The 12,003-nt window shown below is 46.3% G+C and overlaps 2 protein-coding genes across 3 annotated transcripts in view; one reads left to right on the top strand and one right to left on the bottom strand.

Moving 5' to 3' along the window:
- ACTL6A (actin like 6A) overlaps window positions 1-3,182 on the bottom strand; it is a 13,133-nt gene extending 9,951 nt beyond the window's left edge. Inside the window, exons 1-4 of the mRNA XM_026650061.2 lie at window positions 3,031-3,182; window positions 1,431-1,507; window positions 1,068-1,242; window positions 486-586 (exon numbers count right to left, since the gene is read on the bottom strand). Coding sequence (XP_026505846.1) covers window positions 486-586; window positions 1,068-1,242; window positions 1,431-1,507; window positions 3,031-3,055 — 378 coding nt within the window. The 5' untranslated portion in view covers window positions 3,056-3,182. The remainder of the gene's footprint in view (window positions 1-485; window positions 587-1,067; window positions 1,243-1,430; window positions 1,508-3,030) is intronic.
- A 4,637-nt stretch (window positions 3,183-7,819) lies between these two features.
- GNB4 (G protein subunit beta 4) overlaps window positions 7,820-12,003 on the top strand; it is a 118,536-nt gene continuing 114,352 nt past the window's right edge. For both annotated transcript variants that reach the window (XM_026650058.1, XM_026650057.1), the window contains exon 1: window positions 7,820-7,917. The gene's annotated coding sequence lies outside the window, so the exon portion shown is untranslated. The remainder of the gene's footprint in view (window positions 7,918-12,003) is intronic.

Here is a 12,003-nt window from a genome sequence, read left to right as displayed (position 1 = left end):
ATAAATGTCTATCAGGGATGGTCTAGACAGTATTTGGTCCTGCCATGAGGGCAGGGGACTGGACTCAATGACCTCTCAAGGTCCCTTCCAGTCCTAGAATCTATGAATCTCCATTTGAATAGAGAGTGGGCAGTATGTGCTAAAGAGTGGTTATTTCAAGTTACTGACTAAAACTAAACTAAACTAACAAAAAATAAAATGCAGAGACTAATCCGGCAGAGTATTTTTAAATTGTTACCTCTAGAGTCCCGCAAATCTGCAGATATCCACTTTATATCCATGTTTGCAGATCGCGGATTGGATGTGGATACAAATTTTGTATCCGCGCAGGGTCTAGTTACCTCCTCTTAATTTTCTAAAAATTTCAAAATTCCTAACTTACAATTCTGTATAAGATTTGTACAAACAAGATTAAAACATTCCTAAATCCCAATGACAATTTGTTCATTACAACATTTCAAAACAGGAAATATGCTTTTACTCACTGGTGCTTCAGACATTAGGACAGGGTGCAAACTTGCTTCAGATTTAATGTGCATCTTGTATGTGTGATCCAAAATTGCCTGGAAACTATCCCAGTCCTCAACTGTAAAAATGTTAAAGCAGTTGCAGCAGTTTAGACAATGTTATTGCGTTTTCAGAAAGACACAGTTAAGTGAGTCATCTTAAAAACATAACTTTAAAACACACAGATCAACCAACCAACCAATTTTCTCCTGAGCAACAGTCTTAAATTCACACACTTCAGCAGCTTCACAAAGGTCTATACTGCTTACTGTACCAATAACATTCATCCCCTTCTTTTTCCCCACCACCATCATCAGATGGGATCTATTCCAACTCATTACATGGGGGAAACCTCTATAGTTTTTCCTCAGATCAAGCAAATGTTCACAGCCTCATAATTAAAATAACTTTAGGATAAAATGTTTTTCACTTTTAGACCAAGAATATTAATGCAAATGAAATATTAATATTTTTTGCATACGACAGATGTAACTTTGCAGCTGAATATAAAGTTAGTGATCAGATTTTAAGAACAAGAGGAAGAAGACAGAGCACCATACTCATTCCATTTTTTAAGGGTGAAATAGCCTCCATGTTTTCCCTTGGAACTCGCAGTGCATTGGTGTCTATGTAGTAAGTAGGGCCCCCTTGTTTGCCTTTGTCACCATCTATTTCCATCAGGGTGCTGCCATCGTCCCTTTCCAGTACCACACCAATAGCAGTGGGAAAGTCAACCTGCAATGTAAAATGTGGACAGGGTATGGCAATTACACAGTGTGTATTTGTTTACTCACTCAAGTACTGTTTTCATTTCAGCTATACATTTAAAAAAACAAAACATTTTCTACAAACTCAGAACTTGTTTGCTGGCTCGTATAATACTGGTTTACATTTTAATCTTATACGTTCACAATGACTCTTACCTTTGGACAGTCCTCACCAGCATAGCCAGCTCTCACTGTATAGGAACCAATATCGAAAACAAGAGCCCCAACTTCATCTGTAAGAATTATTAGTAAACAGGCAGTCAGTAATTAGTAGTCATATAACAAAAACTAAAAACACTGTGCTTACCAGCAAAAACATACAAGCCAAGATACTTTTTGTAAAACAGGAGTGCAAACCATCACCACAACTTTTAACCAGGATTTAAAGTTGGCAAAGAACAATAGAACATTTTCTATCAGGCATTTAAGTTGCACAAGAGTGATCCAAAAAAGCCATTGTATTTTAACTAAATAACAGTACTTTCGTTCAGAATAAGCGAAAAAGGCAATTTTTGCAGAGAGGAAAAAAAAATTGAACCATCTTCTGGAAGAGATTTTCAGAATGTGTTATGATTTACTCAAACAGCAAGTTACGTGGGCCCCACATCCTTGGATTATTAGAAATTAAACAGAAAAAAAAAGTTAAAATTAGATGTAACAGTCTATAGACATTGATGTTTAAATTAAGAAATACATTCATTCTTTTAAGCACCGATCCCCAAAGAGGCTCTGTATAGGCTCAAGATTGGGGTCCTGTTTGGCAAAATTAAATCTTTAATCTTGTAGCTCTGGTGCAAGACTGCAATACCTTGGCTTACAAATAAATCTTTATTCTTGTAGTGCTAACCTGAATTTCCCACCACCAACGTAACAGCACCAAATGTTGCCTGACACCACTAATCTGGCTGTCTGACAGTTCTAACAAGTGGGAAAAGCTTCAATGAAATTTACCAAAGATAGAAACTAAGAGGGCCTTCAAATTAGTTAGACTTTCCATTTTAATGAAAACTTGCAACGTATATTGAAGCATTGTGCCTTTCTGCAGCAGAGAAAGCTGAATGGAAAGTGGAGTTATAGCTCTGATGGGAAGAACTATGTGGGGAAAATGAAGTTTTAATAAAGGAGAGCTGCAGCAGAGAGAGAGACAGAGATGTTCATAGGTGGAGCAATTCAGCTGTACTTCAGCGGAGAGAACTGCTTAGAGCAAAGCTGTCACTTCATGGATCAGAGCAGCCACAAACAACTGGGACTGGCAAGAGCTGCAGGAAGCGGGGAGATGCAGCAGAACGACTGCAAGAAGGCTCATGGTTTGGGAAACGACAGCAGCATTAAGTGGGGAAACAGCTGCATGGGGAGAGTGGAACAGAAAGGTTCACGGATGGGGGGGAAGCTGCAGACAGCCCAGACCCTTGTGGGAAGTGTCAGCAAATGTAACGGACAAACTAGATCACAGGCTCGTGGGGGCTTGGGGGTGCAGCAGGCAGGGGCTGGTGGGGGGCCTGGGGGAGGCTCGTGGGGAACAGCCGTAGGTGCAGCAGGCAAGGGGCTCGTAGGGGGCTCAGAGGAGGGCCTGGGGTGCAGCAGGAGGCAGGGGCTCGGAGGGGGGCCAGCAGGGGGAGGCTCGCGAGGATCAGCTCTGGGGGAGCAGCAGGAGGCAGGGGCTCGGAGGGGGGCGGGAGGAGGCTCGTGGGGAACAGCCCTGGGGTGCAGGGGCTCGGAGGTGGAGCTCCATGGGCGGGAGGGGGCGGGCACTCACCTCCCCCGTACACCCCGCCGCTCATGACTGCCGCTGGGCCTGTCTCTCGCCGCGGTCCCGGCAGCCCCCCGGTAACGAGCTGTCCTGGCAACAATAGCCGAGTGCGAGCCTGGCCCGCGCTCACTCACACCGCCGGCTGAACCTAACGTGCTACTTTCTCCGCTCCAGCCAACGGCGCGCGCCTCACCTCCCAAAGCACCTACCGCAGCGCCAGCTTGCCGAGCAACCCCGAGAGCGAGCGACCAATCGTGGCTAGCAAGGGGCGGGCCGAACAGGCGGGAGGCCTATCCCAGTCCGGAAAAAGCGGGAAGGAAGCAAGTATGGTTGCAGTGTGCGGGACGGGTCAGCAGAGAGACTGGGCGGGGCTTGGGGGGGTAAAGGGAGACCATCAGCGCATGAGAGCGGCCATACTGGGTCAGGCCAAAGGTCCAGGAAGCCCAGTAGCGTGTGCTCTGACAGTGCCCAATGCCAGGTGCCCCAGAGGGAATGAACAGAACAGGCAATCCTCAAGTGATCCATCCCCTGTCGCCCAATCCCAGTTCCGGCAAACAGAGGCTAGGGACACCGTTCCTGCCCATCCTAGCTAATATAGGGTTACCATACGTCTGGTTTTTCCCGGACATGTCCGGCTTTTTGTTAATCAAACCCCCGTCCCGGGGGAATTGCCAAAAAGCGGAACATGTCCGGGAAAAATGCCGTCCGGGCACTTCCCCTCCAGCGGCTGCTCTGTGAGTCCTCCCCTCTCAGACTTTGGCTCTGTTAAGAGCCAAGCTGCCCGAGGCAGCGCTACCGGCTTCACCGTTTGCCGGGCAGCCTCCAGACCCTGCGCCCCCGGCTGGGCGCTTCCCCTCCCGGGCTCCAGCTGCACTGGGCAAGCGCCGGCCGGGGGCGCAGGGTCTGGGGGCTGCCCAGCAAACCGTGAAGCCGGTAGCGCTCGGGCAGCCCTTTCCCCGTGGCTGGGAGTGGGAGGGAGGAGGGGGCGGAGTTAGGGTGGGGAAGGGGCGGAGTTGGGCGGGGCTGGGGGTGGGGAAATGGGCGGGGCCAGGGCCCGTGGAGGGTCCTCTTTTTTTATTTTTTAAATATGGTAACCCTAGGCTAATAGTCATTGATGGACCTATCCTCCATGAACTTATCTAGCTCCCTTTTGAACCTCATTATAGTACTGGCCTTCACAGCACCCTCTGGCAAGGAGTTCCAGAGGTTGACAGTGCATTGCGTGAAAAAATACTTTCTCGTTTTTGTTTTAAACCTGCTACCTATTAATTTCATTTGGTGGCCCCTTGTTCTTGTATTATGAGGAGTAAATAACACTTACTTATTTACGTTCTCTATACCACTCATGATTTTATAGACCTTGCTCTCTATCATATACCCCCTTAGTCGCCTCTTTTCCAAGCTGAAAAGTCCCAGTCTTATTAATCTTTCCTCATACGGAATCCGTTCTATAGCCCTAATAATTTTTGTTGCCCTTTTCTGAACCTTTTCCAATTCCAATATAATTTTTTTGAGATGGGGCAACCACATCTGTACGTAGTATTCAAGGTGTGGGCGTACCATGGATTTATATAGAGGCAATATGTTATTTTCTGTCTTATTAACTATCCCTTTCTTGATGATTCCCAACATTCTGTTCACTTTTTTGACTGCCGCTGCACATTGAGTGGATGATTTCAGAGGACTATCCACAATGACTCCAAGATTTCTTTCTTGAGTGGTAACAGCTAATTTAGACCCCATCATTGTATATGTATAGTTAGGATTATGTTTTCCAATGGATTATGTTTTCCAACGTGCATTACTTTGCATTTATCAACATTACATTTCATCTGCCATTTTGTTGCCCAGTCACCCAGTTCTGTGAGATCCTTTTGTAGCTCTTTGCAGTCTGCCTGGGACTTAACTATCTTGAGTAGTTTTGTATCATCTGCAAATTTTGCCACCTCACTGTTTACCCCTTTTTCCAGATTGTTTATGAATATGTTAAATAGGACTGGGCCCAGAGAATGGGGGGACGGAGAGGCATTGATAGACAGGGAGGTTAGGGGGAGGCTGAGGGGATGGGGACTGGGGCTAGGGATGGGTGTCTTGAGGCTGGCTAGGGATGGGATTGGCGGGATAGGGAGGGGTGCTTTGGGGCTGGTTGAGGGCTAGGAAAAGGTATGCTGGAGCTGGGATTTGTGGGCTAGGGAGGGGTGTTTGGGGGATGTAGTTGGGGATTAGGGAGAGGCATTTTGTGGTGGGATGTGTTGGGAGGGTAGGAGGGATATTTTGGGGCAGGATGGGATTATGGGGCTAGGGAGGGGTATTTGGGGCAGGATGGGGTTGAGGGGCTAGGGAGGGGTGTTTTAGGGGTGTAGTTGGGGGTTAGGGAGAAGCATTTTGGGGTGGGATGGAGTTGGGAGGCTAGGAGGGGTATCTTGGGGCAGGCTGGGGGCTAGAGAAGGGTATTTGGGGGCTGGCTTGAGTAAGGGGTTGATAACTGGCCAAACCTGTCTACATCAGGGAAGCAAAAGGCCCGAGGAAAAAATTGCAAAAAAAAAAGTGCTTTTGCAGTGTTGTGATGCTCTCTTGGGGTGCCCTGACAGTAAGCTACTGTGTTACCCCTCTGCCAAAGAGAGCTTTGCTGGAGCTTAAACGGCATGAGTCAACTCCTTGCCAGTTGCCACACCAGTCTGTCTGCATCATCAGCAAACTCCTCGAGACTCTGCTTACCTTTCCTTTATCTTGCAGGTAACATTCACTGAAACCCAGTTCTCAAGTTCCCCATAGATGTTTTTCTGCAGTGTTCTCCATTCACAAAAATTACCAAGTTTGCTTTCTTCAGAGTGATAGAATGCACTCACACCAGCCAGTCGGTGCAGCTGAGGATGCATGGTTTACTTTAGTATAACAGTACTGAGATGAATTGATAATAAAATAAGTTTATTAAGAAGAGATGTAAGTGATAGTAACCAAGAGAAAAAGAGACTGGTATGGTATAGTTACAAACAAAACAAAATAACATGCTTTCTAGTAAAACCTGACTTTAGCAAGTTACAATCTTTGCCTAAGCAGCTTTCTTACTTACATCAAGCTATCATCTCCAGCTCCTCCAAGTACCTTTCCCAGGTCTGGAGACTAGCTCCATGTAAGCTTGAAAGAATGTCTTTTTCACCAACTGAAGTTGGTTTAATAGAAGATATTACCTCACCCACCTTGTCTTGCTAATAAAACGTGCATGACGTTTTAAGGAGGTCACTGCCCTCCACCCCACCATTAGTATCCATAGTTTCTCAATTACCCCTCTCAATCCAGTTTACCTCCCTTACTGAATTTATTTTCTTCTATTGCTCCCTGTTCCCGTTCTCCACCACTTCTGCTCCTGGGACTGTCTGTGCTCCCCCATGCCTCTTCTCCTGTTCCCTTGCTTCTTCCGTGCTGTAGTTATTTTTCCCATAAGCCTCCTTTTCCAACTGAGAATAAAATCTGCATAAAACCCTGTCAACTTGCACTTCCCCACCACCCAAGTTCCCCCTAAGCTCATTGACTCTGGTGGAAGTTCTGTAAAAGTATCTGAGGGTGAAATTTGTCTCATCATGTTTAAATCCCTCCTTAAAAGTCACTTCCTTTGCAAAGCCTATCAAGGCTATTCCTTCACAGAATGATACTTAATTAATTTTTACATTTTTTAAATAATAATAAGAAAGTGAGAGATCCAAGAAAACAGTAAGCTTTTACTCTTACTTTCTACAGGAAACTGAGCCTCAAAGGATGCTGTTGGCTCTTCTTTTGTTTATCCCACCCTCTCAATGTACACACACTGTCACTTGGTTATGTTTTCTGTCTAATTTTGGATTGTAAGTGCCTTGGGGTAAGGATCTTGGACCTGATTCAAATCTCATTTACATTAGTGTAAATTCAAAGTAACTTCACTCTAGTCAGTGGGGTTACTTAGAAATTACACCAGTATAACTGAGAACAGGACTTAGCCCATCATCTTTATATTTACCTGTAAAGTGCTGTGTATGTTACTTGCACTGTATAAATAAGTCATAGTTTACTTATACAGAAATATAACTGTTTAGTGTTTTAAAATGCATCTCTTGTCTTTTTGCCCTGAGGAAAACATTAGAGGGTACATGTATACAGAGATAGAAGACCCACGGCACAGCCACAGCTTGGCTCGGGTCAGCTGTCTTGGGCTTGTGGGCCTCCGGTTGCAGGGCTAAAAATAGCTGCATAGATGTTTGGGCTGGAGTTCAAGCTCTGGGACTCTGATCCCCAACATCTACATAGCGATTTTGAGCCTCACAGCCCAAGTCAGCTGACCCAGGCCAGCCACAGGTGTTTTATCCCTGTATAGATGTACCCAGAGTGGCATGAGACCTAATTATCATAGACTACTTAGTATTAAAGCTTTCTATCAAAATACATAAGAAGTTATCCTTTTTTTTTCAAGTGGCTGCCTGTCCAAACTTTCTCTTAAACCCCTTTATCTGGAATTCTTATTGTATTAAAGATGTTCTAATTCAACAACATGTTATTTTTAATCAGTGAAGCAAGAAAAAGAACAAAAAGAATCTAATTGTAATGGGCCAGATTCTCCTTTCACTTAGTTTTCAAAGTTGTAGTTCTATTGACTTCAGTAGAGTTACTCCCAATTTATACTAGTGTAAGTCAGAAAAGAAGTACGCTAGATGTTTGCATTTTGGACTACAACTCCCAGCCTGCTGCACACTAAGAGTGGGCTGGTGATTGATGGCCTCAATTTAAGTCTCCTCCTACACCAGCGACACTGAAATGCAGAGGAAATATTAAAACCGAGCAATAGGAGACAACCAGGACGAAAAACGACAACCCACAGTTGCAAGAGAACCAGGAGATGGTTGGATGTATTAGATTTTAAGGGTAAGTGATTCCTTTAATTTCATCTAACGTACTCTGGTTCTCTTTCTCTGTTTCTTTAATAGGGAAAATTCTTTCAGAATTTCAGCTTATCCTGTTGTTCATTGAGAAGAAATGTATAGTTTATATGGATCACTGTAAAAGTGCAAACTGTACAAGATACTGGGATGAGGGAGATAAATGTAAATCCTATTTTTGTATTAGATGAAGGACGAAAAGTCGGTTTACCGGGCACCCCTTATGTGTCTTATGAAACCTTTTGTTGACGCTGTATTATCATGATTTCCAGCATGGGGCACTAGTACGCAAGAGAGGGTTGTTGGAAGAAGAGATCATTGCAATAAAGAGAATAATGTGGAATTGTAATGGCAAAGGATTTATCCTTAGATGTTATATCTTTCAGGTTATTACTGAAATAATGCTTTGTGGAAAGCATACAGTATTTTGGGCGAGATCCTGTTCTGCACAGGAGCTGCTTGTGCTGCTCTGGCGATGCCAAGCAACTATAACGCCAGTTTAGTGATACCCAGATTATTGCTCCATCATAGGGGAATCCTTAGATGGTGAAGAGCCACCAAAATGGCTCCTATGTCACTCACTCACACACCCCCGAAAGCTGAAGAGGTGTGGCAGAAGAAAAAGGCATGTGGCTGGGGTGTGTCTGTGTCCAGCTGATCCCTGGCTGTCGAAATGGCCACTGAGAACTGCTAGCAGTACGGGCACGATAGAACAGATTTAACACTGCTTTTATTTGCCCTTGAGATGAGGCTGGTCCTTGGCAGCCCCAGGATTGGGGGAACACAGATAAAAAGCCTGCAATTTTGGACCCGAATCGAATGCTCTGCAGCCTGTATGTGTGTATTTAGATTGTAAATTCTTTAGGTCAGAGTCATAGAGTCTGGTTCGACATTGCCTTGCATTTTGTGTAGTCATTTACACTGTGGAAAGGGGGTGTAGAGTACTGCCTTTCTGATTTGGTAGCATTTTACCCAGATTTGCACTCACTTTACATAATTGTAAATGGCTACACAAAGTACAAGGCAACTTCTGAAGTTACTCTGGGTTTACACCAGGATAATTAAGAAAGGACTCTTTCCCACTAAGGTCTGTAAGTCTCAGAGACTTTGATCATTATCTTGAGTTATTATTTACCAATTTCTTAAAACCGCCAACAAGATGCTTTTTTTTGTAGATAAGTGCATTCAGCACTCTACTAAAACAAAATCATGTAGCAAATACTACACTTTATATCTGAACAGTATGATTAGTTCTTTTGTTTTTGCTGTTCAGCAAACTGCTTTGCCTCACTGGGTCAGTGGTCTTCTGTTCTCCTTGCAACACTACACTAGTGCCAGTAACGTCACTCCACTTCCTCCCCCAGCTAGCAGTGCCGGCTTTAAAATCATGGCAGCAGACCAACGGTGACAATGGGTCATTGACATTGTCTCTCCTCTTCCTCCATCCCAGCCTGTTTCACCGCTTTGTGACATTCAGAAAAGGATTTAGATGTTTACATGAATCAAAATAGTGTCTGTGGTTACACTATCCAATCTAAATCCTTAGTACATATATAATGCTGTCTATGTAAGGCATTTATATGGACCCCATCACTGTAGTCTCTGAGCGCCTCACACTCTAATTTAAAGTATATATCCTCACAACAGCCCTCTGTGGCAAGGAAATACTATGATCTACATTTTGCAAATGGGGAACTGTGGCAGAGTGGCTAAGTGACTTTCCAAGATCATATAGGAAGTCTGTGGCAGAGGAGGAAATTGGACACAGGTATCTCAAATCATAGGCTATTGCCCCAACCACTGGACCATCCTGCCATTCAGCTGTATATCTTCACTGCACCATACAAACATTAACCTTCACAAATGCACTATGAAGGTTTGTTATGCCCATTTTACAGGGAGGGAAACACAGATACTGAAATTGAGTGATTTACCCAAGGTCACACAGCAAGATATTGACAAAACAGGGATTACAGCTCAGGACTTCCTGGTTCTTGGTTTTGTGCTCTCTTCTACAGACTGCTTTATGTCTCATCTAGAGTAGGGGTTCCCAAACTGTGGGCCACGATATACAGTCCCGGGTGGGCCACTGGTGCAGCCATGGGTGGAGTTTCGGAAGGGTATGCGGAGGAGCATTGTGAAGTGGACAGTGACAGAGTGGCAGCTGGCGATGGCGCCCGCCCAGGGCCAGAGGAGCCCAGCGACTCTGTGGTTGGTGGCAGAGGGCAAAACGGAGGCAGTGAGCAAGGAGAAGGGGCTGGCCCCGAGAGGCTGTGGACCCCAGAGTGGCTGGAGGGTTCACAGCCATTCCTGCTCCGAACTGCCACACCCTGCGATCCGTGGCTGTCGGGCTCCCTTGAGTACTGGCCTCACAGCCCTCCCCAGGGACTGAGGCTTGGTGATGCTGCTCTATTTCCGCCTGGACAATACCCTGATCAGGACTGTCATAGGTAACAGCCAGGCCCGGCCCGAGCACCTGCCTCTGCCTGGCACTGGCAGCTCCCAAGCCCTTCCCTCATTCCGGGCAGGGGTTGCCTGTGAGGCACGCCAGGTGCTGGCTGGGTGACTGTCAGGTGGGGTAGGACTGTCAGGTGCCAAGCTCAAGGCACTCAGGCTGCTGAGGCAGAGGGTGTCAGCGGGGACTGGCTGTGGCACCTGCCTGGCCCCTTTGTCCTTTTGCTGGCCCTGATCCCGGCTGAAGTGAGGCGCCCCGCGGTGTCCCCTCCCTGACAAATGTGTGGCAATCCGGGAAGGCCAGGCTACATGCTCAGCAGCCCCTTGCCTGATTTCGACGGCTCACCTGCCTGGTGGGCGAGGGGGGTGGGGGGAGGGGGCACTATCAAACTGTATACATTGATAGTGCGGGGGTCACAATGTAAAGGTTCGGCCACCTCGCAGACAGCTTGAGTCACTGCCTGCCCTGGGCAGGCACCCTCCTTACCCTCAGTCTCCCCTTCCAGAAAGCAGCGGGAAGTGTTAATAGTGGACCGCAGTGCCTATTGCAGTTGCACAGGTGGGCCTTAGGGATAAAAAGTTTGGGAACCCCGATCTAGAAGTTCAACACTTTTTTTTTTTGAGGCAATTAAGGCCAGATCTTTGGTCCCCTTTAGGGCACTTTGTACTGTGGAAAGCTGCCTTAATTGGTCTGCTAACATTTTGAGCCAGGTATGCCTGTTCTGCGCTAACCTGGCAAAGACATCAGGTGAGTGAATAAGCATGGGCCACTCTGGTGATCACCATCAATGTAAGAATTCCGTGGGATGCAAATCAGAGCAGCACCTTTTCCACTATGTTTCAAAATAAAAAGTCTTGACATTGGCTTCAGTATCCAGTAACCTAAGTCTTCCTGTGTCCATGTGGGAAAAGCTCTGGCCCTCTCCACCAGAAAAGAACCTGCTCAAACCTCCATCATTTCTCTACGATCTCTATTTATAGAAGAAAAAGAAACAGAGAACCAGATCTTCACCTCCATGCCCACCTGTTTTATGCCATAATAATAATGACAAAAAAGTAGCTAGAAATCTGCCAGATCTGCCCAGATGAGAATTCCCCTGGCGTGGGAGAAATCCTTGGGTGGCAAAGAGTGGATGTAGCTGTCTCTCTGCCGCACCCCACATCCTGGCCCCCAGTGTAGAAGACGTTTCTGGGGAGGCAGGAGTGTAGCTGCAGTGTCTCAGCAATCTCCCATTGCTGGAAATGCCCCTTAATGCTATGGACAGCCATCATACTATTGGCTGTTTTAAATTATGCCAGAAAATGGGTTGACCCCAGGATAGGGGAGTTACAGAAGTGGCTTCAAGCCACCTTTCCCCCCCCATTCCCTCACCTTAGCTGCACCAAGCATATCACAGCCACATCTGAGGATGTGTAGTGCACATTATACAGATCAATCACTGAACATAAATAAGGTGTTTATATAGGGTTACCATATTTGGAGTGTCCAAAAAGAGGACACTCCACGGGGCCCCGGCCCCGCCCCAGCCCCGCCCACGCCCCAGCCCCAACTCCACCCCCTCCCCCAAAGTCCCTGCCCCAACTCCGCCCCCTCCCCTGCTTCCCGCGAACATTTGAT

The sequence above is a fragment of the Terrapene carolina genome, unplaced genomic scaffold (assembly GCF_002925995.2).
Source record: "Terrapene carolina triunguis isolate 2854851 unplaced genomic scaffold, T_m_triunguis-2.0 Scaffold88, whole genome shotgun sequence".
Classification (NCBI taxonomy): domain Eukaryota; kingdom Metazoa; phylum Chordata; order Testudines; family Emydidae; genus Terrapene; species Terrapene triunguis.
Note: the sequence above shows the minus strand (reverse complement) of the source record. Positions and strands in the feature narration are given on the sequence as shown.